This window comes from Delphinapterus leucas, chromosome 1 (genome assembly GCF_059928025.1).
Source record: "Delphinapterus leucas isolate spDelLeu-1000000601 "Yukka" chromosome 1, BTC_Dleu_Yukka2, whole genome shotgun sequence".
NCBI classification, from domain to species: domain Eukaryota; kingdom Metazoa; phylum Chordata; class Mammalia; order Artiodactyla; family Monodontidae; genus Delphinapterus; species Delphinapterus leucas.
This window is the reverse complement of record NC_143129.1, coordinates 11,274,229-11,300,876: the sequence shown is the minus strand read 5'-3', so window position 1 is coordinate 11,300,876 and position 26,648 is coordinate 11,274,229. Positions and strand designations below refer to the sequence as shown.

Sequence of the window (26,648 nt, the reverse complement as noted above, 5' to 3'; positions counted from 1 at the left end):
CACATGTCTGTTTAGTTGTACAAAATTAAATACACATTTCTTACAGTAATATTGACCTTAGCTGGATTCAAAATTTCACCATGATTTTACCAAATCACTGGAGAGAAGACAGAGTTCTACTGAAGGGCAAACTGAAAAGATGACAAAGGATGTGTGAAAAAGAAGTATAACTCAGCTTGCTTCACCCCCCCCACCCCGATATCTGTGGATTCAACCAACTCCAGATAGAAAATATTTGAAAAAAATTCCAGAAAGTTCCAAAAAGCAAAACTTGAATTTGCCAGGCACTGGCAACCATTTACATAGCATTTATATTGTATTTACAACTATTGAAATAGTATTTACATTGTATTAGGTATTATAAGTAATCTAAAGATGATTTAAAGTATACAGGAGGATGTGCACAGGTTATATGCAAATGCTACACCATTTTATACATGGGACTGGGGCATCCTTGGATTTGGGTATCTGGAGAGGTCCTGGAACCAACCCCCATGGATACTGAGGGGCAACTGTATTCCTCATTGTGCAATACAGCCCTGAAAATATCTGAAGATGGCTGTCCTGTCTCCCTTTCCCAAACAAAATATTTCAAGGTCCTTCAAAAGTTTTTCAGATGACATGATTTTAAAGCCCTATGTTGCCATAATTACCCAGCTCTAGAATATATGTCAGTATCCGTTTTGAATGTGTTATCCATAAATGAATGTAATATTCCAGATCAATTTAAAATCAGCCAGATGATTACCTTCCTAATTCTGAACATTTTTATTAAAGTAGTTTAAAACTACAGTTGTTTTTGTCAGTCATATGACGTTACTGGTTCAGACTGTGCCTCTGCTATTAATAAGCCCATCTGAAAAGTGAGGCATTTGGATTCTGTACTATTTTAAAGCTCTGCAACTCCTAATGATTAAAAAAAGTCAGATCATTCCCATGTGTACAACTTTGTATTTATTCTTAATTAATTTTAACTTTTTTTTTAAAGCAGAGAGTTTTATTTTTACTTCTTTATTTTCTGCTGTATCAACTATCCCTGCCAGCTTTATGTCACGTAGCATATTGATAAAGCATGAAATATATTATTTTTATCCAAGTTGTCAATAAAAACATTGAATAGGATAGGGAAAAGGCTACTTGAAAGATAATAATTCATTACTGGGAGTAACTGTCATAAATGTACCTAACTGTACTACCATCTGGAACACAAGTCTCCACCTTGGCCATAAGCATGAGGGAGAGAATTCATCAAATACAATATTGAATTTCAAATATACTAAGTTTACTACACTCTCTGAAAAATGAGTTCTTTCCAAGACAAAAATGCCTACCCCCAGGCACTCACAAACCTATCCAACAATCAACTATAAATAAATGCAGTTATGACCATGAACACATCTGCCACCAGAAAACAAAACAAAACAAACCCCATATTTACTCATCTCCAAGAACAGCAGCAAATCCAGTACCCCTCCCCACATACATGACCTCCTTCTCCTAGTGATTCAACAGCCTCCTCCAGCATGACGTGACCACCAACAGTTGCTATGCTGCTCCTAGGAAAATTAATCTACTTACCCAGATGGAACTTCTCTTGATGCTTTAACCGTGCAAATCGTGATTTAAAATGTTCTTCACAATAGGTACACTTAAAAGGTTTATCTTGAGAATGGAGAATCATATGTTCCTCCAAGTGTGGTCTTCGAGTAAAAGATTTCTTACAAATCTAAAAGAAAATGCACATAAAATGTAAGGGAACCTGAATTTAAAATAAAAATACAAAGCTCATGATGAGAAATAAACACATATATTCAAGTAGCTAAAGAGAAATTTCTCCTAAAAGAAAAAACTTACCAGAAGTATAATCAACTATTGTGCAGAAAAAATACCTTGGAGGAATTACAGTAAGAATTTATTTTAAATTAGTACTAAAGTTAGCTAAATTTCAACACCTTACATTTCTAATAGGCTAATTCCTAAGATCATACAGTAATCACACTATCTTAATCCTGGTCAACATTTCTAAATCCATTAAATTTATATTTTAAATTGAGGGCTTCCGGGAAGATGGCAGAGGAGTACGACGCAGAGATCGCCTTCCTCCCCATAGATACACCAGAAATACATCTACACGTGGAGCAACTCCGGCAGAGCACCTACTGAACGCTGGCAGAACACCTCAGACCTCCCTAAAGGCAAGAAACCCCTCACGTACCTGGGTAGGGCAAAAGAAAAAAGAATAAACAGAGACAAAAGGATAGAGACAGGACCTGCACCAGTGGGAGGGAGCTGTGAAGGAGGAAAGGTTTCCACACACTAGAAGCCCCATCGCGGGCGGAGACTGCAGGTGGCGGATGGGGCAGCTTTGAAGCCGTGGAGGAGAGCACAGCAACGGGGGGTGGGGGGGGGCAAAGCGGGGAGATTCCCGCACAGAGGATCAGGGCCGACCGGCACTCACCAGCCCTAGAGGCTTGTCTGCTCGCCCGGTGGGGTGGGCGGGGCTGCGAGCTGAGGCTCGGGCTTTGGTCGGAGCGCCGGGAGAGGACTGGGGTTGGCGGTGTGAGCACAGCCTGCAGGGGGTTGGTGCGCCACGGCTGGCCAGGAGGGAGTCCGGGGAAGAGTCTGGACCTGCCGAAGAGGCAAGAGACTTTTTCTTGCCCCTTTGTTTCCTGGTGCGCGAGGAGAGGGGATTAAGAACTCTGCTTAAATGAGCTCCAGAGACGGGCGCGAGCCACGGCTGACAGCGTGGACCCCAGAGACGGGCATGAGACGCTAAGGCTGCTGCTGCCGCCACCAAGAAGCCTGTGTGCGAGCACAGGTCACTGTCCACACCCCCGTTTCGGGGAGCCTGTGCAGCCTGCCACTGCCAGGGTCCCGTGATCCAGGGACAACTTCCCCGGGAGAACGCACGGCGCGTCTCAGGCTGTTGCATCGTCATGCCGGCCTCTGCCGCCGCAGGGCCGCCCCGCACTCCGTATCCCTCCCCCCCCCCCCCCGAGTGAGCCAAAGCCCCCGAATCAGCGGCTCCTTTAAGCCCGTCCTGTCTGAGCGGAAAAACAGAGGCCCTCCGGCGACCTACACGCAGAGGCGGGGCCAAATCCAAAGCTGAGCCCCGGGAGCTGTGTGAACAAAGAAGAGAAAGGGAAATCTCTCCCAGCAGCCTCAGAAGCAGCGGATTAAAGCTCCACAATCAACTTGATGTACCCTGCATGTGTGGAATACGTGAATAGACAGCGAATAATCCCAAATTGAGGAGGTGGACTTTGAGAGCAAGATTTATGGTTTTTTCTCCTCTTCCTCTTTTTGTGTGTATGTATATGCTTCTGTGTGCGATTATGTCTGTATAGCTTTGCTTCCACCATTTGTCCGAGGGTTCTATCCGTCTGTTTTCTTTTCTTTTTTTAAAAAATTTTTTCTTAATAATTACTTTTCATTTTAATAACTTTATTTAATTTTACTTTATCTTCGTTCTTTCTTTCCTTCCTTCCCTCCTTTAGACAACGAATCATCCCAAATTGAGGAGGTGGACTTTGAGAGCAAGATTTATGATTTTTTTCCCCTTTTCCTCTTTTTGTGAGTGTGTATGTGTATGCTTCTGTGTGAGATTTTGTCTGTATAGCTTTGCTTCCACCATTTGTCCGAGGGTTCTATCCGTCCGTTTTTTTTCCTTAATAATTACTTTTCATTTTAATAACTTTATTTTATTTTACTTTATCTTCATTCTTTCTTTCCTTCCTTCCCTCCTTTAGACAACAAATCATCCCAAATTGAGGAGGTGTACTTTGAGAACAAGATTTATGATTTTTTTCCCCTTTTCCTCTTTTTGTGAGTGTGTATGTTTCTGTGTGAGATTTTGTCTGTATAGCTTTGCTTCCACCATTTGTCTGAGGGTTCTATCCGTCCATTTTTTGTTTCTCTTAATAATTATTTTATTTTAATAACTTTATTATATTTTATCTTATTTTATTTTACTTTATCTTCTTTCTTTTTTTCCTTCCTCTCTCCCTCCCTCCCTCCCTCCGTCCCTTCTTTCTTTCTTTCTTTCTACTTCTACTAATTCTTTCTTTCTACTTTTTCTCCCTTTTATTCTGAGCCGTGTGGATGAAAGGCTCTTGGTGCTGCAGCCAGGAGTCAGTGCTGTGCCTCTGAGGTGGGAGAGCCAACTTCAGGACACTGGTCCACTAGAGACCTCCCAGCTCCACATGATACCAGACGGCGAAAATCGCCCAGAGATCTCCATCTCAACACCAGTACCCAGCTTCACTCAACGACCAGAAAGCTACAGTGCTGGACATCCTGTGCCAAACAACTAGCAAGACAGGAACACAACCCCACCCATTAGCAGAGAGGCTGCCTAAAATCATAATAAGTCTACAGACACCCCAAAACACACCACCATATGTGGACCTGCCCACCAGAAAGACAAGATCCAGCCTCATCCACCTGAACACAGGCACTAGTCCCCTGCACCAGGAAGCCTACATAACCCACTGAACCAATCTTAGCCACTGGGGACAGACACCAAAAACAATGGGAACTACGAACCTGCAGCCTGCGAAAAGAAGACCCCAAACGCAGTAAGATAAGCAAAATGAGAAGACAGAAAAACACATAGCAGATGAAGGAGCAAGATAAAAACCCACCAGACCTAATGAATGAAGAGGAAATAGGCAGTCTACCTGAAAAAGAATCCAGAATAATGATAGTAAAGATGATCCCAAATCTTGGAAATAGAATAGACAAAATGCAAGAAACATTTAACAAGGACCTAGAAGAACTAAAGATGAAAGAAACAATGTGATTATCAACATAATAAATGAAATGAAAAATACTCTAGATGGGATCAATAGCAGAATAACTGAGGCAGAGGAACGGATAAGTGACCTGGAAGATAAAATAGTGGAAGTAACTACTGCAGAGCAGAATAAAGAAAAAAGAATCAAAAGAACTGAGGACAGTCTCAGAGACCTCTGGGACAACATTAAACGCACCAACATTCGAATTATAGGGGTTCCAGAAAAAGAAGAGAAAAAGAAAGGGACTGAGAAAACATTTGAAGAGATTATAGTTGAAAACTTCCCTAATATGGGAAAGGAAATAGTTAATCAAGTCCAGGAAGCACAGAGAGTCCCATACAGGATAAATCCAAGGAGAAATACGCCAAGACACATATTAGTCAAACTGTCAAAAATTAAATACAAGAAAACATATTAAAAGCAGCAAGGGAAAAACAACAAACAACACACAAGGGAATCCCCATAAGGTTAACAGCTGATCTTTCAGCAGAAACTCTGCAAGCCAGAAGGGACTGGCAGGACATATTTAAAGTGATGAATGAGAAAAACCTGCAACCAAGATTACTCTACCCAGCAAGGATCTCATTCAGACTTGACGGAGAAATTAAAACCTTCACAGACATGCAAAACCTGAGAGAGTTCAGCACCACCAAACCAGCTCTAAAACAACTGCTAAAGGAACTTCTCTAGGCAAGAAACACAAGAGAAGGAAAAGACCTACAATAACGAACCCAAAACAATTAAGAAAATGGGAATAGGAACATACATATCGATAATTACCTTAAATGTAAATGGACTAAGTGCTCCCACCAAAAGACACAGATTGGCTGAATGGATACAAAAACAAGACCCATGTATTTGCTGTCTACAAGAGACCCACTTCAGACCTACAGACACATACAGACTGAAAGTAAGGGGATGGAAAAAGATATTTCATGCAAATGGAAACCAAAAGAAAGCTGGAGTAGCAATTCTCATATCAGACAAAATAGACTTTAAAATAAAGACTATTAGAAGAGACAAAGAAGGACACTACATAATGATCAAGGGATTGATCCAAGAAGAAGATATAACAATTGTAAATATTTATGCACCCAACATAGAAGCACCTCAATACATAAGGCAAATACTAACAGCCATAAAAGGGGAAATCGACAGTAACACATTCATAGTAGGGGACTTTAACACCCCACTTTCACCAATGGACAGATCATCCAAAATGAAAATAAATAAGGAAACACAAGCTTTAAATGATACATTAAACAAGATGGACTTAATTGATATTTATAGGACATTCCATCCAAAAACAACAGAATACACATTTTTCTCAAGTGCTCATGGAACATTCTCCAGGATAGATCACATCTTGGGTCACAAATCAAGCCTTGGTAAATTTAAGAATATTGAAATTGTACCAAGTATCTTTTCCGACCACAACGCTATGGGACTAGATATCAATTACAGGAAAAGATCTGTAAAAAATACAAACACACGGAGGCTAAACAATACACTACTTAATAACGAAGTGATCACTGAAGAAATCAAAGAGGAAATTAAAAAATACCTAGAAACAGATGACAATGGAGACACGACGACCCAAAATCTATGGGATGCAGCAAAAGCAGTTCTAAGACGGAAGTTTATAGCAATACAATCCTACCTTAAGAAACAGGAAACATCTCGAATAAACAACCTAACCTTGCACCTAAAGCAATTAGAGAAAGAAGAACAAAAAAAACCCAAAGTTAGCAGAAGGAAAGAAATCATAAAGATCAGATCAGAAATAAATGAAAAAGAAATGAAAGAAACAATAGCAAAGATCAATAAAACGAAAAGCTGGTTCTTTGAGAAGATAAACAAAATTGATAAACCATTAGCCAGACTCATCAAGAAAAAAAGGGAGAAGAGTCAAATCAATAGAATTAGAAATGAAAAAGGAGAAGTAACAACTGATACTGCAGAAATACAAAAAATCATGAGAGATTACTACAAGCAACTCTATGCCAATAAAATGGACAACCTGGAAGAAATGGACAAATTCTTAGAAATGCACAACCTGCCAAGACTGAATCAGGAAGAAATAGAAAATATGAACAGATCAATCACAAGCACTGAAATTGAAACTGTGATTTAAAATCTTCCAACAAACAAAAGCCCAGGACCAGATGGCTTCACAGGCGAATTCTATCAAACATTTAGAGAAGAGCTAACACCTATCCTTCTCAAACTCTTCCAAAATATAGCAGAGGGAGGAACACTCCCAAACTCATTCTATGAGGCCACCATCACCCTGATACCAAAACCAGACAAGGATGTCACAAAGAAAGAAAACTACAGGCCAATAACACTGATGAACATAGATGCAAAAATCCTCAACAAAATACTAGCAAACAGAATCCAACAGCACATTAAATGGATCATACACCACGATCAAGTGGGGTTTATTCCAGGAATGCAAGGATCCTTCAATATATGCAAATCAATCAACGTGATACACCATATTAACAAATTGAAGGAGAAAAACCATATGATCATCTCAATAGATGCAGAGAAAGCTTTCGACAAAATTCAACACCCATTTACGATAAAAACCCTGCAGAAAGTAGGCATAGAGGGAACTTTCCTCAACATAATAAAGGCCATATATGACAAACTCACAGCCAACATTGTCCTCAATGGTGAAAAACTGAAAGCATTTCCACTAAGATCAGGAACAAAACAAGGATGCCCACTCTCACCACTCTTATTCAACATAGTTTTGGAAATTTTAGCCACAGCAATCAGAGAAGAAAAGGAAATAAAGGGAATCCAAATCGGAAAAGAAGAAGTAAAGCTGTCACTGTTTGCAGATGACATGATACTATACATAGAGAATCCTAAAGATGCTACCAGAAAACTACTAGAGCTAATCAATGAATTTGGTAAAGTAGCAGGATACAAAATTAATGCACAGAAATCTCTGGCATTCCTATACAATAATGATGAAAAAATCTGAAAGTGAAATCAAGAAAACACTCCCGTTTACCACTGCAACAAAAAGAATAAAATAACTAGGAATAAACCTACCTAAGGAGACAAAAGACCTGTATGCAGAAAATTATAAGACACTGATGAAAGAAATTAAAGATGATACAAATAGATGGAGAGACATACCATGTTCTTGGATTGGAAGAATCAACATTGTCAAAATGACTCTACTACCCAAAGCAATCTACAGATTCAATGCAATCCCTATCAAACTACCAATGGCATTTTTCACAGAATTAGAACAAAAAATTTCCCAATTTGTATGGAAACACAAAAGACCCTGAATAGCCAAAGCAATCTTGAGAACGAAAAACGGAGCTGGAGGAATCAGGCTCTCTGACTTCAGACTATACTACAAAGCTACAGTAATCAAGACAGTATGGTACTGGCACAAAAACAGAAGGATAGATCAGTGGAACAGGATAGAAAGCCCAGAGATAAACCCACGCACATATGGTCACCTTATCTTTGATAAAGGAGGCAGGAATGTACAGTGGAGAAAGGACAGCCTCTTCAATAAGTGGTGCTGGGAAAACTGGGCAGGTACATGTAAAAGTATGAGATTAGATCACTCCCTAACACCATACACAAAAATAAACTCAAAATGGATTAAAGACCTAAATGTAAGGCCAGAAACTATCAAACTCGTAGAGGAAAACATAGGCAGGACACTCTATGACATAAATCACAGCAAGATCCTTTTTGACCCACCTCCTAGAGAAATGGAAATAAAAACAAAAATAAACAAATGGGACCTAATGAAACTTCAAAGCTTTTGCACAGCAAAGGAGACCATAAACAAGACAAAAAGACAACCCTCAGAATGGGAGAAAATATTTGCAAATGAAGCAACTGACAAAGGATTAATCTCCAAAATTTACAAGCAGCTCATGCAGCTTAATAACAAAAAAACAAACAACCCAATCCAAAAATGGGCAGAAGACGTAAATAGACATTTCTCCAAAGAAGATATACAGACTGCCAACAAACACATGAAAGAATGCTCAACATCACTAAGCATTAGAGAAATGTAAATCAAAACTACAATGAGATATCATCTCACACCAGTCAGAATGGCCATCATCAAAAAATCTAGGAACAATAAATGCTGGAGGGGGTGTGGATAAAAGGGAACCCTCTTGCACTGTTGGTGGGAATGTAAACTGATACAGCCACTGTGGAGAATAGTATGGAGGTTCCTTAAAAAACTACAAATAGAACTACCATATGACCCAGCAATGCCACTACTGGGCATATACACTGAGAAAACCATAATTCAAAAAGTGTCATGTACCAAAATGCTCATTGCAGCTCTATTTACAACAGCCCGGAGATGAAAACAACCTAAGTGTCCATCATCGGATGAATGGATAAAGAAGATGTGGCACATATATACAATGGAATATTACTCAGCCATAAAAAGAAACGAAATTGAGCTATTTGTAATGAGGTGGATAGACCTAGAGTCTGTCATACAGAGTGAAGTAAGTCAGAAAGAGAAAGACAAATACTGTATGCTAACACATATATATAGAATTTAAGAAAAAAAAAAACTGTCATGAAGAACCTAGGGGTAAGACAGGAATAAAGAGTGTGTCCTACTAGACCTACTAGAGAATGGACTTCAGGATATGGGGAGGGGGAAGGGTAAGGTGTGACAAAGTGAGAGAGAGGCATGGACATATATACACTACCAAACGTAAGGTAGATAGCTAGTGGGAAGCAGCCGCATAGCACAGGGAGATCAGCTCGGTGCTTTGTGACCGCCTGGAGGGGTGGGATAGGGAGGGTGGGAGGGAGGGAGACACAAGAGGGAAGAGATGTGGGAACATATGTATATGTATAACTGATTCACTTTGTTATAAAGCAGAAACTAACACACCATTGTAAAGCAATTATACTCCAATAAAGATGTTAAAAAATTTATATTTTAAATCAATGATATGAATAAAGGTTTTATCATGCTTGCCATATATTTGATTAGGAATTGGAGTAAGAAACTTCGAAAAATTACTTTAAAAAGTTTATCTCTTGAGGTGGTCAGAAAGAATAGACACAACATTTTAAATAAATTTGGCAGACATCAGATTTAGAAAAGGGGAAGAGGAACTGCTGTACCAATATAGCATGTCCTAAACACCGAGCATAACAACCACCACAATACAGCATGTACTATACACCAGGTATAACAACACAGCATCTACTGTATGCCAGGTATGTAACAACATAGCATGTACTATACACCAGGTATAACAACACAGCATGTACTATACACCATGTATAACACAGCATGTACTATACACTAGGTATAACATAGCGTGTACGATAAACCAGGTATAACAACACAGCGTGTACTATACACCATGTATAACACAGCGTGTACTATACATCAGGTATAACACAGCGTGTACTATACACCAGGTATAACAACATAGCATGTATTATACTCCAGGTACAACAACAGCACAGCATGTACTATATACCAGGCACAATGCTAAGTAATTCATGGATTATTTTACTTAATTCTCACAATAAACCTAAGAGGTAGATATAATTGTTATCATTTTGCAGCTGAGGATGATGAAACTTAGTAAGGAGAAGAAACCATCTTATAAAGATCCAAATAATTAATAATTAACTTCAATTCCTAGAAGCTGAAATCAGAGAAATGGTGAGAATCTTGTCATGTATTGGGTTGGCCAAAAGGTTCGTTTGGTTTTTTGCGTAAGGTGGCTCTAGTAGCACTTAGTTGTCTTTAACTTCATTCAAAATAATTTTGTTAACCGCAAAAAACAAAACAAAACAAAAAATTTTGTTAGATTGTATTGTGATAGCTGTCATATCAGTGTGCATTTTTTTAAAAAAGTATCAAAATTGGTGAATTTTTGTGTGGCCATTTTAATATTGAAGATAGAAGAAAGAAAGCAACATTTTCGGCATATTACGCTTTATTATTTCAAGAAAGGTAAAAACACAGCTGAAACGCAAAGATTTGTGTAGTGTATGGAGAAGGTGTTGTGACTGATCAAACGTGTCAAAAGTAGTTTGTGAAGTTTCGTGCTGGAGATTTCTCACTGGACGATGCTCCACGTTGGGGTAGACCAGTTGAAGTTGATAGCGATCAAATCGAGCCATTCACTAGAACAATCAATGTTATACCACGTGGGAGATAGCCGAAATACTCAAAATATCCAAATCAAAGGCTGAAAATCATTTGCACCAGCTTGGTTATGCTAATTGCTTTGATGTTTGGGTTCCACATAAGTTAAGCCAAAAAAACCTTCGACCCTATTTCCGCATGCGATTCTCTACTTAAACATAACGAAAACGTTCCGTTTTTAAAACAAATTGTGGTGGGTGATGAAAAATGGATACTGTACAATAATGCGGAACAGAAGAGATCATGGGGCAAGTGAAATGAACCACCACCAACCACACCAAAGGCCAGTCTTCATACAAAGAAGGTGATGTTGTGTATATGGTGGGTTTAGAAGGGAGTCCTCTATTATGAGCTCCTTCTGGAAAACCAAACAATTCCAAGTAGTGCTCCCAATTAGACCAACTAAAAGCAGCACTTGATGAAAAGTGTCCAGAATTAGTCAACAGAAAACACATAATCTTCCATCAGGATACCACAACACCGCATGTTTCTTTGGTGACCAGGCAAAAAACTGTTAGAGCTTGGCTGCGAAGTTCTGATTCATCTGCCGTATTCACCAGACATTGCACCTTCGGATTTCCATTTATTTTGGTCTTTACAAAACTCTTCTAATTGAAAAAATTTCAATTCCCTGGAAGACTGTAAAAGGCACCTGGTACAGTTCTTTGCTTAAAAAGATAAAACGTTTTGGGAAGATGGAATTATGAAGTTGCCTGAAAAATGGCAGAAGGTAGTGGAACAAAACAATGGATACATTGTTCAATAAAGTTCTTGGTGAAAATGAAAAATGCGTCTTTTATTTTTATTTAAAAACTGAAGGAACTTTTTGGCCAACCCAATATATAAGTTGAAGCCTAGGAGTAAACAAAATGATATCTGATTACTCCTTTAAACAATATTTACCTAAATAATGAAAAAGTACTTTAGGAGTTGCGGTAGAATAAAAATACGTACAAATTCTTTGCTACTCCTATCATTGTAAAATGGAGATTAATTCCACTCCCCTTAAATCTTCCCTGGCTGTAGTGCCTTGTGTGACCAACAGAACATGTTAGAAGTGGTGCTCTGAGACTTCTGAGGTGAGGTCATAAGAAGCCTGAGAGCGTTTACCTCGGCTTCCTGGAACAAACACACACTCACTCCTGGAGCCCAGCTGCCATGCCAGAAGGCAGTTCAAGTAGCCCCAGGAAAAGCCAGCTGTCCTTGCTAAGCTTCTAGCTGTTGACCAACACCAGGTTTCCAGCCATGTGAGTGAGGCACTTTGGAAGCAGCCCCAAACCAGACCAGATCATACAGACCATCCATCAGCTGAAAACAACTGAGTGACTTCAGCTGACACCATGTAGAACAGAAGAATTGCCTAGCAAAATCCTGCCCCCATTTACATTACTGACCCCCAAAATGATGAGATACAATGAAACGGTAATTCAAGGCCACTAAGTTTTGAGGTGGTTTGATATATAGCAACAGACAACCAGAAATGGAAGGAAAATTCTAACATTTTATATTCTGTGCAACAGTAACATCACAGTTTCAGACAACTATAAAAACATGGTATAGCGATTACAATAAAAATAAAAACTAGGATTTCTATTTTTCAGGTCCATCATTCAAAAACTAACTCATACCAGGCTTAATTTACAAAAATATTAGGATAACACTGTATAAAAGAGAGATTCTAAAAGTGATATAAGCTAAGTTTATATTACTTTAAAATTTAATTACTTTCCCAAAAGGTCACAATACATTTAATTTGGTTTTCTACAACAAATTAAAATCTCTTACATCACATTTCCAACTTTCACTCTTAGTCTTCTTAATAGAAGTAAATTCTTGTGCATTTTCAGGATGAAATCTATAAGAAAAAAATTAAAAGGCTGTCAGGAAAAGATTATATTAGTTAAGTCAATATTCTATCTAATATGTTGACAGTGATTACAAGAATCAGGCACTGATTCCTTTCTTAAAGAGACAGGCACATTTGAGTACTTCAAGAATACAGGTATCGCTATTATTTTAATATATGAATATGTGTGCTTAAAGTTATGCAGAAATAGTCAAAGTAAAGCATAATCATACTTTACATATATTCAGGAACCTATCTATTCACGGATAATCTTCAATGCCATTCACTTGACTTGTTTTAGTCCATATTTCAGTAAATTTAATTTCTCAAAGTTAAATATGCAATACTATACTAAATATTCTTTCTCCCACAAATTTGCATACACTAAAGACAAAGTTGAGCATGCAGAATAAGTTCCCTACAGTTCTAAAACCATATAGGTTGAAAACATACTTGCCAAAACCCAAGACAGAAAACCCAGGATAACAAAAATTCTGTATCTTAAACTTCTATAGCATAGACAATAGTTTTTGTTTCAGTATCAAAAAACTTCATCTCAATAGCAATAGTAAAAAATATGAACTAACATTTGCTGTTCTTTTCTTAATAAATTTGTAGTCTAGAAAATGTTAAGCAATGAAAAAATTGGAGACAAGCACCCCATAGATGTTTTTAGCTCACTACATATTTAAATTAGAAGGCACACTAAAGTATATTACGGAAGCAAGATAATACTTGCCTCTTAACATGCTTGGCTAAAGTCTTCTTGCTTGCATGAAGTTTATTACAATAAGGGCACTTGTGCTCCTTCTTATGAAATTCTGTTTCATTACTGTGCTTCTTTCTGTGAACAGTTAGGTTAGACTTTGTCGAATAGCGCTGGTGACAAATATCACACTCAAAGGGCTTCTCACCTGTGTGAACACGTGTGTGGCTCTCATATTTTCCTATAAAAAGACAGAAATTAAATTCAGTACATTTACTACATACTACATAGTGACTGAAATTTGACAGTGGAATAAAATCTCCTGATTAACAGTTTATTTAGAAGACATGAATTGGAAGGAATTTTCAGGTTTGGCAGACCTTTTAAGAATATTGTAAAAGGCAATATAATATGTTATGTATCTTATATATTTTCTTTTTTTTTGTATCTTATATATTTTCATCTCTCTTCACAAAGAAGGTAATCTGGAAAGGGCACTACAAATCTAGTATACTCAGAAAAATTTATACTTCACTACAGTCCATTCCTACAAGACCTCTCCAACTTATAAGACATTAAGACACAAGTAAATCACCTGTACTTGACTGCATGCTTAATACTAAGCTACTAAGGCCAATATATATGGGCAGTATCAAGGGAAGTAAGAAAAGGAAAAAATGAACAGGTATGATGTACAGACATGTTAATGTGAGATTTGTATTATATTCTGAATGCATATCTGAGTTCCAAACAAATGTTACAGGTATTTGCAATAGAAAGAATCAAAAAATTTTAACCCTTCTACACTGTTGGGAATGTAAATTGGTGCAGCCACTATGGAAAACAGTATGGAGGTTCCTTAAAAAAAGTAAAAATAGAGTTACCATATGATCCAGCAATCTCACTCCTGGGCATATATCCAGAAAACACAAAAACTAATTCAAAAAGTTTCATGCACACCAATGTTCACAGCAGCACTATTTACAATAGCCAAGACCTGGAAGCAACCTAAATGTCCACTGACAGATGAATGGATAAAGAAGATGTGGTGTATATATATATATACACACACACAATGAAATATTACCCACTCATAAAAATAATGAAATATTGACATTTGCAGCAACATGGATGGACCTAGAGATTATCATAACAAGTGAAGTAAGCCAAAGACTAATATTATTCTCATTTATATGTGGAATCTAAAAAAATACAAATGAACTTATTTACAAACAGAAACAGACTCACAGACATAACAAATCTATCATGGAAAAGAATCTAAAAAAAAAAATATATATATATATATATATATATAACTGAATAACTTTGCTGTACACTTGAAACTAATGCAATATTATATATCAACTATAGTTCAATAAGAAAATATAAAATTAAAAAAAAAAAGAAATTTTAACACAACCTGTCCAAAGAGAAAAGTGACAATAAAAAATGAAATACAAGGATACATTTTGGCTTAAATATTACTTATATTCCTACTTATACTAAAATTCTTTTACATCATTATTTAGAATATAAATTTCCACATTACAGAGGCAGAACAGCATCATAGGTAGGGGCACAGACCCTGGATCCAGCCACCTAGATATGAATCCCAATTCTTTAAATTGCAGGCTATGTGACCTTGGACAAGTAACCTTTCTAAGCCTCAAATCTTTCTCATCTGAAAAAATAATAATGGAATAATAGATTTACCTCAGAGGACTGTTGTAATAATACATAAATACACATAAAACACTTATAACTGTGTCAACCCATTATAAGCTATCAATTAATGTTGGCCATTATTATTAACCTGTAATCAAGTTGTGAATGTGCACATCTACTAGCTTAAAATAGAAATCTCAATTAAGGATACCTCTGAGTGAAAGGCAACAAAAATTAGAAAAAATACTATCAATATGAAGAGTAATTTTCAATGAAAAGCTTAGCTTTGCTTTGTCCTGAAAAAAAAAAGTATAAATTTTTCTTCAGGCTAAAGCTAATGTGAAAGTACAGCATTTCATCCATATACTTTTAAAAAATATATAAATCATAAATATATCATGGAGATTAGATAAAACCCAAAATATTCAAAGGCCACTAAGGACAAAAGATAATCATAATTATTCATCTACTTAGTAAATACATTCATCAATTTATTACATGTATCTAAATATGATTATATTTAATAAACACAGTATATTATCTAAAAGTTAACTGCACTGCACTTACATAAGAATATTGAGGAAAGGGAACCAAGGTATTTTCTTTAAGGTGGGGGGAAGGATGACAATCATAAGCAAAGTAAAACAAAAGTATGATAAAAATCCAGTAGGTATTTAGGTACTGACCATATGAGGATGATCTATGCATCTTTTACATGCATGTAGTCAGGAAACTCAGCCAATGTTTGGGCACCTACTAAATTAGCTGTGTGATCTTAATCAAGCCAGTAATTTAACCTCTGTCTACCTGCGTTATTAACACTTCATGGGGCTGTGAGAAGTAAACAAATTAATATATACGCGACACTTAAAACATCCTAGCACATAGTAAGCATTAGTAACTATTAGTCATCATCATCATCATCATCATTATTATTAGGATTACTGGCCACAGGACAGGCACATAGATATATCTCAAGTATAAATATGCATACACCTGGTTTATGAATATGTTATAACAGATCAAACTGGAGTTTCAGCTCTCTGAAAATACTGTAAGAACTTGACTTTGTCCCCTGGCCATTGCTAAAAACACCTAGTATCTCCTCAGTTCTCCCTCTGCCACTGCCGGGGCATGACCGCACTGATACATGCATACACACCGGAGCACCACCGGTTACCCTGCTGTGGTCAAGGGATCAGAGCTAATATGGGGCTTGCCTGGGGGAGAGGCGTGCTTGTGTGTCCCAAGGCGAAATCTTTCCACAGACATCACAGATAACAGGTAGGTTCTCAAAAACAAGAGTTGAGCTACATTATGGCTTAGATCAGTGTTTCACAAACTAAAAATCATTAGTGTCAATAAAATCAATTCTGTGGGTTATGATGATTAGCACTGGGGGGAAAAAAGGAGCACAACAAAGCAGAAAATATCAGAGTGCATTCACTCTAGATTCAAGCAATTATTTTGCTTCAGTGCATGTATGAGCACATATATATATACATATATATGTATATAGCATAATAATATATGTATTTCTGATCTTGAACCATCCCCCCCAAAAAAGTTGGAAAAGCACTGATTTTTATTACTTTTTTCAGGGTATAACCAGACCAATACTGCTATAACATAATTTCTTTGGGGAAATGTTTTCTGAGTTGATTTTAATCTTTCTCTATTATAATATGGCATGCTTGTATTGGATTCCTTAATATTTGTTACACATCTACTGGATATGAGAAACGGTACAGAATCCAAACATCAGTATGTACTAATAACCCACAATTCTAATTTGGCAAAGGTAGGGGTCATTTTATGGAATTAAAAAAAAAAGTTTTCCTTGATTGTGAAAGTGTTCACATTTTTCATAAACTTGCTTTTTAAATCATGGAAATGAATCAAGAGTACACAGTATGAGTTTAAGTGACTAAGTTACAAGTGATTTTTGGAACAGGACCATTCTTACCTGGGGATTGACTGTGCCTGCTTAGCACAGACTCTCAGGACTGAAGGCTAACTTATCAACCCCCTACCACTCAAGTCTCCTGATTTTTTACACCCAAGTGAACAGGAAGAGCAACTTAATAAAAATCTTAAATTATAAGAAAAGTCTGAACCAAAACTTTTATTTTCTATGAAAATGCCTTTGCTGGAAAGATCAATTAGTAGAATTTTCCATTTATTTGTAGTCAAGAAATTCTTGCTTGCAAATAAAAATTAAGTTATATGTAGTTGAATATTAAAGCCATCAAGTGGCAGTTAAATTAAAAATCAAAACCACTTTTGATTGTTAAACTTCCATTTGCCTACAGACCAGTAGACTTAACAGGATTTAACCAAAACACAAAAAGAAACAAATAAAATCATTTAAAAATAAATTCAGCAAAGTCCAAAGAGACCAATGAAAATACATAAATTTGAATAATTCATTATAACATTTAGAACCTCTAAAGTAAAAACACATTTTTGTTATGTTATTAATTCAAATTTCATGCACAGAGGCATTGCAGGACCTGTTATCTGCATGGATTTGAATTTCTGACCAACAGAAGAGACACAACTTCTGAGGGAACGCTGAACTCCAAAGTCAGATAAATGTCCAAAGAAATCCCATGCTTAAGTCAATTGGTAGGGATGTGTGGGGGTTCTCCTCAGCATAAACACAATCTACACATGTATCTGTTTCTTTTCTTATGGGGTGGGGGGAATTCAATAATAATGTATAAATCAAATGTTCACTTCAAAGTTATCAAATAAAAAAAAAAACCCTCAGTATTCTTTCATAGAACACTAAACTATGCCCCACCACTCTTAATCACCAACAGAAAACAAATAATATTAAGAAATTTCATCCACAGCATTTTTCTGACTGAATCCCAGTATGAATTGTGTCCCAAATCAGGACACACAAAATAAAGATATTTTCACATAACAAAACCTGACCCTGTGCTTCACTCCATATGGGTCATGCATATTATCAGATTTTGTATGGAGGTTTTACAAAGAGAAACATCACCAAATTAGCTCATTATATCTCATACGCCAAATCTTAAATTAACCTTGAATTTATTCATTTGGCACACCCTAAAGAATACTTAACTAAAATATTTAACATTAAAGTAGAGAATTATGCTACTGTCATTACTCTTTTCTATTCAGAACCAAGCAGAATCTGTCAGGATGGTCTACACAGTCACATTTTTTTTTTTTAAGTTTTTAAACATTTTCTACCTCTAGAAAAGATTAAATTTAATCTAAGGAAAGATTTTAGTTCCCAGTAGGAATGACAAAAAAGATAAATTATCCAAATTTTTTCTCTCACCCCCATCTGTCATCTTCTCACCATTTTTGCCTTTTCACCAGCTAGGTTTTCGGTACAAGGGGGAAAGGTCAAAGGACTCTTATTTTGCATGAGAATAGGCTGAGAGGAGGACAGCTGGGAGCCTAAGGAAAAAATACAACTGGATCAGTCTGAGCAACTATTAAGCACGTCAAAAAAGATAAAAGATCCAAAGTGCTGGAATCAAATTACTAAACTACATACTGTGGAGCTAATGGTTCCAGCAGAAGGTCTCAGAGCTTATTAATTCTCTCTCCTAAACCCACTCTGAGACAGCAAGTTAAAGACTTCTTACAAGTCCAAAGTCAGAGTCAACCTTTCACCTTAGTTCAATTAAACAAGAGCTTACTGAAAACTTATTATCTGAAATAACCTGGGGTATCATGAAGGATACTAACCAAAAGTAACATACAAAACCTTCACGCTCACAATCTAATGATATAGGGAAATAACAATCAAAATTCTAGGTGGAATCCTATGAAAGGATTAAAATCCTATGAAAGGAATGTGGGTGATATGAGGATTACTGGAAAGTAGCCCTTGAACTGTTTTATTTTAAGAATAAAGAGGACTTCTGATAGGGATGATAAAGGAGGACATTTAAGAAACACAGGTATTCTCCATCTGCATATTCTTTTCACTCTATCCATCACCAGTCCACTGAAGCCTATATTCAGGGCACCTCTGATCTACTCCTGTCCCACATCCCGTTCCCAATGCTGCTCATCTGCCTGGTCCAAGCCTGCAACACCTCCAACTTCCTTCTCATCACTGAAGCCAGAGTATCTTTCTAAAACTCCTATGGCCGTCATTTCCTTTGTCAAAGTTTTCTCAACTTTCTATCACTTATTGGATTAAAACTCCTCTGTACTGCATACAAACCATTCAAAACTTGACCTCTGCTTACTTGCCAATCCTCACCTCTTGTCATTTTCATTATGCCTCCTTGCCCACCCCGAAATCACCCTGCCCGTAGCAATTTCCAGAAACAGTTACCTCCATGTCTTTGCAGCTGTGGTCCTTCTGCCTTGTAAGTTCCTCCCTATTCTTTAGGTCTGAGCTCAAATGCTACCTCCTCCGTGAAATCTTTCCTAATTCTTATAAGCCTCTGTATTTGTCCTGATAAGATGATCTTATTGTAATATAATTGTATTTGTGCATGTACTCATTAACCTCTAAGATTCTTGAGGACAGAGAATATATCATTTCATATTTATTTGGCATAGTAGAGACACTCAAAAACTGCATTAATGATCAATAAGAGAAGCTAGCATTCCCTACACACCTAAATTTCACACGATATTTTAAGTGATTCACAAGGACTATCCCATTTAATCCTCATAGTAACCCCCATGAGAAGGTACCATTAGCATCATCCCACTCTATCTGTGAGGAAACAAAAGTACACACACAGGTTAAGCAACTCACATAAGACCTGGATTCAAAAATGCAGGCAGTCTGACATCACCACAGCTCATACTTTGTAACCAATATGATAAAATCACAATCTCAATCTCTTGCTTGCTCTCTTTCTCTGTACTAGGGAAAAGCCAGCAAGCCCCAACGAAGCTAAGCAAGAGAGGGGCTCAATAAGAGGGGTATAATGTAAAATACATCCAGGAAGGAGGCTGGAAATAAGCTGACAATGTGCCTTACTGATTCCCACAATTATCTGATTATCTGAACTGAATTTGGTTAAAAAAGCTGCAAAATGCCTTCCTCTTAGTACATTAGGACCTTGACCTTGAGCACTCTTTCCCCAAATAGTGTGCACAGAACTCTACTTTCCTGGGAGTTTCCAAGGAAAACCCCAAAAGTGTCTAGTGGTAAAATTATTTGAGGAAATGCCAGGTTAAGTAAAATGAACGGGTTTCTTTACTAAAGAATTTGAGAGCATTAATACAGATAGATGAGTATAGTTATCCCCGTCTTACCTGAACACAGAACCCCTTGCTCATAGCATATCTCACGGGCCTAGTTAGTGTTCGATAGGACAGTTTGAGGCCTACAATGCCATTTGCAAACTGACCCCTGCCCACACACCTCAAGTCAAATTATGTCAAATTAAGGTGTAATACAGGAAGCATGTGCTAAGAATACAAAGTCTAAAAAAGAGACTCAACTGGAAAGATGAAATGTTGTCAGGTATCTCAATCCAAAAATGTTGTTCTCGTCTCTATACCCCTCACAGCATCTGTTCACAGCTCTTCAAGAGCATTTACCAACCTGAGTTTAACACGCTACTTGTATCCGCACACTTTTCCAACTGACCTACTCAAAAAAAGTTGTTTTATTCATTTGTATAGAAACTTAAACACAGTAAAAATAACAATAAATAATTATTAAATTGGATTGTCAAAAGCATTCTGATTTAGAAAAAAATATTCAAAGGCATAAGAAAAAGCAAAAAGAGGTTACCACTGCTATGCCATAGTTTATACTATCGAATATTTTGAGAGCAAATAATTACCAATGCCTATGTAAATGCAAATGTAAACAATTTCCACCTATGCCAATAACAAGTAACTCAACACTCCAAGACACATTGGGATATATTAAACTGTATAAGTAATTTTACAAGGTCAAATTACACTTATCTCTTCTTTTTATCACTCTATGCAGTCGAATATATTTCCCAATTTCATAACTTTGATTTATATGTAAATCGCTGAACTGCTGCAATTTAAAATTTCACATTAGAAAGTCCATATAAGACACCTCCAAAAATTATTTTACTAGCAAATATTAGATCTCTTGAAAGTAAATATTCACTGATAAAATTTTAACTTAAGGTTAGAGACATTTCCTATATAGGCTTTTTTAATAAAGAAAAAGTTGATATATTCATTATTATAATAACCCAAGAATACTATTAGGATACTTCCTTAAGTCTCTGTCTACAGAATGAAATTACATTTCGCACAGTTTTATTCCTAACTATGTATTAGAATAATCTGAAACATCCCAATTCTAAACAGTACTGGATACTGGAAAAGTGACTGTATTTATGACTCACATTATTACCATGCTCAAGGGGAAATAGTATACAAATTATTAAATTACATCTAGCATAACCTAATTCAATTTTCTATAATGACTCAAAAATATCAGTTACCTATGAAATTAAATTAGCATATAAATCAAAGCTCTACATTCATAATTATTGATACTCTGGAATTTTTCACACTAAATACAGGAACTAATGATCTGTCACCTACTGCCACGACATGAGGAAGAGAAAATAAAGGGTAATATAAATACTTAATTCCTGAATCACAACAAACCCATAATAACAGGATAAAATATGTATCAAAAATCAAATATCCTCTCTACTTAAGTTTTCTTTTTAAAAGTTACTTTCAAAGTTTAGTTTCCAACTATCACCTTTAAAATACCCATGAAAAGTAAGTTATGAGAGACAGGAAACAAGCTTTCTTTTCTTACCTACGCGGTCAAATGTCTTATCGCATTTGGGACACTGCAATATTTTTTTGTTAGTGTTCTGAATGACTACAGGGGTTAATCCCTCATGAATGCTTCCGACAGAATCACCAGCCTCAGCCTCCTCTTCTGCATCATTGGGATCCTTTTCACTGTGCTCTTCAATGTCAGAGTATTCATCTGACATTTCCTCCTCTAGCTCATCCTCTTCAGCATTACATTCACTGCCGGGATCCTCAGAATCATTTCTATCTGACTTTTCCTTATCAAAACTGTCTTGATTCAAATTGTCTGATCCATCACCACTTTCTTGTTCATCATCACTAGTGTCATCAAACTTAACAGGGCACTTCCGATTCCGTTTTGATCTCCTTGTGGAAAAACTTCTCTCCAGCATTTTTAACCCATGCTTTTTCCCTAATAAAAGGGATCTATGGGTTTTCGCCAAATGATTCTCTAAAGACTTCTTATAACAAAAATGTCTACTACAGAATTTACACTGATGATTACTCGACAGTCTTCCAGTTAACTCACTTAGTGTTTCTTCTGGTGACGATTTTTCAGTTAGCTCAGACTGAAAAGTGGCAACATTTTCGTTATTTAGCAGCTTAACTGCATCTATAATATCCAGGAATTTTGCAGCCTCTAAAACAAGTGGGATTTCATATTTGTACACAAAAAATTCTGATGTGTAAAGAAATTCAAGCAAATGCTGAAAAACGGAGTGAGTTACGTGATCCAGGGTGACAACATCCGTGCTTGGATTTTTGCTCAAACACGCATGAAAATAACTACTGCCAACAGCAACGACGACTTTGTGCGCGCTAAATTCTTTTCCTTCTACTATGATAAGTAAGTCACAGAAAGATGGCTGCTTCTGCCTATCATCATTTAAATACTTCAGCAAGTTCTTATTGTACTGCAAAGAACTCAGAAGTTTTCTCTGATCCGGAGAGGGAGGAAGTTCCTGGTAACAGCGAAGAGCTTCGGGAGCTGGTCTTTCCGTGGAATGAGTGTAGGTTACTTGCTCACACTCCACTGCAACATTTCCTTCCGAAGAATCTTTACGGTAGCCTAGATGGATCTTCTCGTCAAGATGTGAAGTAACCTTTCTCCTTTTCTTCATTGCAGTACAACGGTATCAGAACAAGAAACTTCATAAGTGTCTTGAGGGATTTATAAAGGAAAACTAGATTGTCTTGGATCACAGCTTCTGGAGGGGCGTGCCCGAGGGTTGCATGGTCTGCGAAAAGAGTTATGAACCATGAAAAATAACTGCATGGCCAAGCGATCCTAAATCATTCGCGGCATTGTAAACAAATCCTTCCTAAACGAAAACTAAATTATGATAAAGTCACCGCTTCCACTCATTCGTGGCTGAGATTTTAGGGCGGAGAACAAGGAGGGCCGGGTTAGAAAACACAGCCAACAAAAGAATTTTAAAGGAGGCAGAGCACACCTTGCAGGCCCGATTCCCGAACCGGGTAGGGGAAAGTGGGGCAGAAGGGGAGGCTCCGCGGAGCGCGCCGTGGGTGCAGGTCGAGGCGGCCACCTTCGCGGTGCAGGGGCGCCGGGACAGTGACAACCAGGCCGTCGCGGCCGCGGAACCCACGTTCCCCATTAATACGCTTCCCAGGGGCGGCTAGGCGCACCTCCTCGGGGCCGGCGAGCGTCCAAATGCTGGAGGCGCCCGGCGGGACGGCCCCGGGAGGCGCGGAGAGGAGAGCGGGTCACCCGGGGGACGGCCGCCGGAGCAGAGCCTCCTCAGGCCCCGCCGGGTGGAGATCGCGCCGCCGAGGGCGCCCCCGCCGCCCGCCAACCCGCTCCCCGAGCAGACGCCCCGCACGTCCATTACCGGGAACCCAGGGCTACCCGTTGGCTCCCGGCCGCTGAGCTCCACTCCGGGCGCGCTCGCTCTGGCGCCGACCCACTTCCGGGTTCAGCCCCCGGCCCCGCCCGCCCTTCCCCTCTTGACGCCCTGCCGCCGCCGCAGCCACCGAGCACGTCAACCGCGCGCGCAGCCTCTCGGCCGCCAGACACCCCAGCGCGCGACCCTGCGCCGGCAATGCGCATGTGCGCGCACCCTCCCTACGCATGCTCCGTAAGGCCCCCCGCCACCCTCGCGGCGACCCCAGCGACTTCAGGAGTCCGTTAGTCCGGGTTTTCGCGGCAGTCCGGTGGCCGCTGTGACTGAGCCAGTCGGGGCCTCGCGGGCAGCCAGGCGGGGACCGGCGGAGGGGAAGATGAGGCGGAGTTTCGTAGGGGTGGGCGGAGGCAGCACGCCGCGAGCGGACCGCGTCCTCATGGCTTGTGGCCGGTTGCGGCAGCCCCTCGGCGGCGGGCGAAGCCGTCTCCACAAACGCTGCCCTGCGTCTGAAGAACCCAGCCGGACGCAGCTAACGCAGTTGCACCTAGAATTCATTTTTAACTTTTTATTGTCCACAGAAAACACTGAAAAATGTACATACAAGTATACAACTGGCAGGACAGGAAAGAAAGCCGAAACAAAAAGAAAAGAAAAAGGTCCACAAGGATAACTTTTGGAGCCAAGATTGTGCGTTTCTAACACAGTCGCAGGTGGTGCTGGTATTGCTGCTCTGAGGACCACATGTTTAGTAGCGGGGTCTTAGGCCTGTGACTTTACAGACACGAGGAAAATAAGGCAGAGGCTGAAGCCAAATAGGATGGGTGACCAGGTTGGTGAACCCATGTCCGAGTCCCCTGTGGATGGAAGAGTTACAGAAAAGTTATCGCTGACACTTGTTAACGGTAAGGCAAACTTTATTCAGGGCGTCTACTACAGTGGGGTTTTGTACTAGGTCAGAGAGATTGGGCGCAATTCCAGACAAGGGAAGGTGGGAATTTGTAGCCCAGGAGCCGGCTGGGCGTGGCTGGCATGTCCGTGAACGGAAAACGGCTAAGAGAAAACAAGAGGGGTAAGGGGGGCGGAGTGGGGGCCGGATTCTGGCTAAACTGACCTGACAAGGGTTCTTGCGGGAGGCAGGTGGGATGATCAGACAGGGCTCGAGGAGGAGGAGGAACCAGATGTCAGATATTGAGGGTGGGAGATTCTGGCTAAACTGACTTAGCAGGAGCCTTGCTAAAACTGAGGAATGCATAGACAAATAACAGAAGTTCAAAAGTCAGAGGAGCCTAATTGAGAAGGGAGTTTAGGGGCACCTGATTAAAGTTTGGTGAAGGAGAGAATCTTTGTTAGACCTAATCCAATCAGTTGAACGTCTTAGAGCAAAGGCTAAGCTTTACCGAGGAAGCTATTCGCCTCGAGAGCATAGAAACTCAGCCTGATTCCCTGAAGTATTTGGACTCAAGGCTGGAACAGCAATTCTTACCCAAGTTTCCAGCCTGCAGGCCTGCCCTATGGATTTTAGACTTATAAGCCCTCAGAATCAATCATGAAAGCCAGTTCCTTAGAATATCTGTCTATCCTCTATCTATCTCTCCAGATAGATAGAACCAAACAAATGTTGGTTCTGTTTCTCTGGAGAACCCTCGCTAATACACCAGCAATGAACAGGAAGAAAATAAAATTGAAAAAATAATGCCTTTATGTTTTCCTCGATCGTATAGCACCAACATCCATGTCCCTAAGGTGTCAGAAGTCTTTGTCAGAGGAAGTAGCAGTGGGGCGGGGGGGCCAAAAAGGAAAGCGCAGGGGCAGAAACCCAAGACAGAAAGGAAATCTACACTCTTCAGAATCTCTTTCCTGTGTCTTCCTTTTGCTGATCTGTCATGGTCTTAATTCAGCATCCTTTAGCAGGCTGTTTCACAAATTTATTTCTGAAAATGAAAATGTTTTTCTTCATTTATTTGTTGAATATCCATTAAACAACCACTCTGTACCAGGCATGTAACATTTTAAATAAACTTAGTCATAAAAGATGTTACTTGATGGCATCAGAGGTATAAAATACCTGGGAATGAATCTAATGAGTTATGTTCAAGACCTCTACACACAATTCTCTACAACAGGGCTGACAAACTTTTCTGTAAAGGACCAGATATGAAATATTTTAGGTTTGTGAGCTACGGGTAGTATCTTTTCCATTTTATTCTTCATTTTTATGACAACCCTTTAAAATGTAAAAATTATTCTTATCTCATGGACCATACAAAAAACAAGCCATGAGCTGATTTTGGCCTGTGGGCCATTGTTTTCTGAGAACTCCCCCTAAAACCCAACTCAGAGAAATTAAAGAAGACATTGAAGAAATATGTCATATTCATAGATTGGAAGAATCAATATTGTAAAGATGTCAGTTGTCCTCAAATTGATCTGTAGATTTAAAGACATCAATGTATTGGACTTAATCAGTATTAAAAACTTCTGTTTTTCAAAACCAATTAGGAAAATCAAAAGGCAAGCCAAAGACTAGGAGAAGATATTTGAGAAACATATGCCCCCAAAATAAAACGGACTCTTGCAACTAATGAGAAGGAAAAAAATATGTAAAATGAGCAAAATGTTAGAACAGACACTTCATGAAAGAAGTACATGAAAGATCTTATCTTTAAATTGCATCTTAAAGGAGATGCTAATTAAAACCACAGTGAGATACATACCTAAGCATAACTAAACTTATAAAGACTGACAGTGTCAAGTGTTGATAAAGATGCAGATCAACTGGAAATCTCATTCACTTCTTTTT

General features: G+C 38.6%; 2 protein-coding genes across 2 annotated transcripts in view; one reads left to right on the top strand and one right to left on the bottom strand.

The window, feature by feature from the left end:
- ZBTB41 (zinc finger and BTB domain containing 41) overlaps positions 1-23,939 on the bottom strand; it is a 49,748-nt gene extending 25,809 nt beyond the window's left edge. The window contains exons 1-5 of the mRNA XM_022579187.3: positions 23,837-23,939; positions 21,985-23,224; positions 13,569-13,776; positions 12,769-12,838; positions 1,579-1,726 (exon numbers count right to left, since the gene is read on the bottom strand). Coding sequence (XP_022434895.1) covers positions 1,579-1,726; positions 12,769-12,838; positions 13,569-13,776; positions 21,985-23,107 — 1,549 coding nt within the window. The 5' untranslated portion in view covers positions 23,108-23,224; positions 23,837-23,939. The remainder of the gene's footprint in view (positions 1-1,578; positions 1,727-12,768; positions 12,839-13,568; positions 13,777-21,984; positions 23,225-23,836) is intronic.
- The window catches only part of CRB1 (crumbs cell polarity complex component 1), a 270,924-nt gene continuing 267,492 nt past the window's right edge, over positions 23,217-26,648 (top strand). The window contains exon 1 of the mRNA XM_089906528.1: positions 23,217-24,750. Within this exon, the coding sequence (XP_089762654.1) occupies positions 24,666-24,750 (85 nt within the window). The 5' untranslated portion in view covers positions 23,217-24,665. The remainder of the gene's footprint in view (positions 24,751-26,648) is intronic.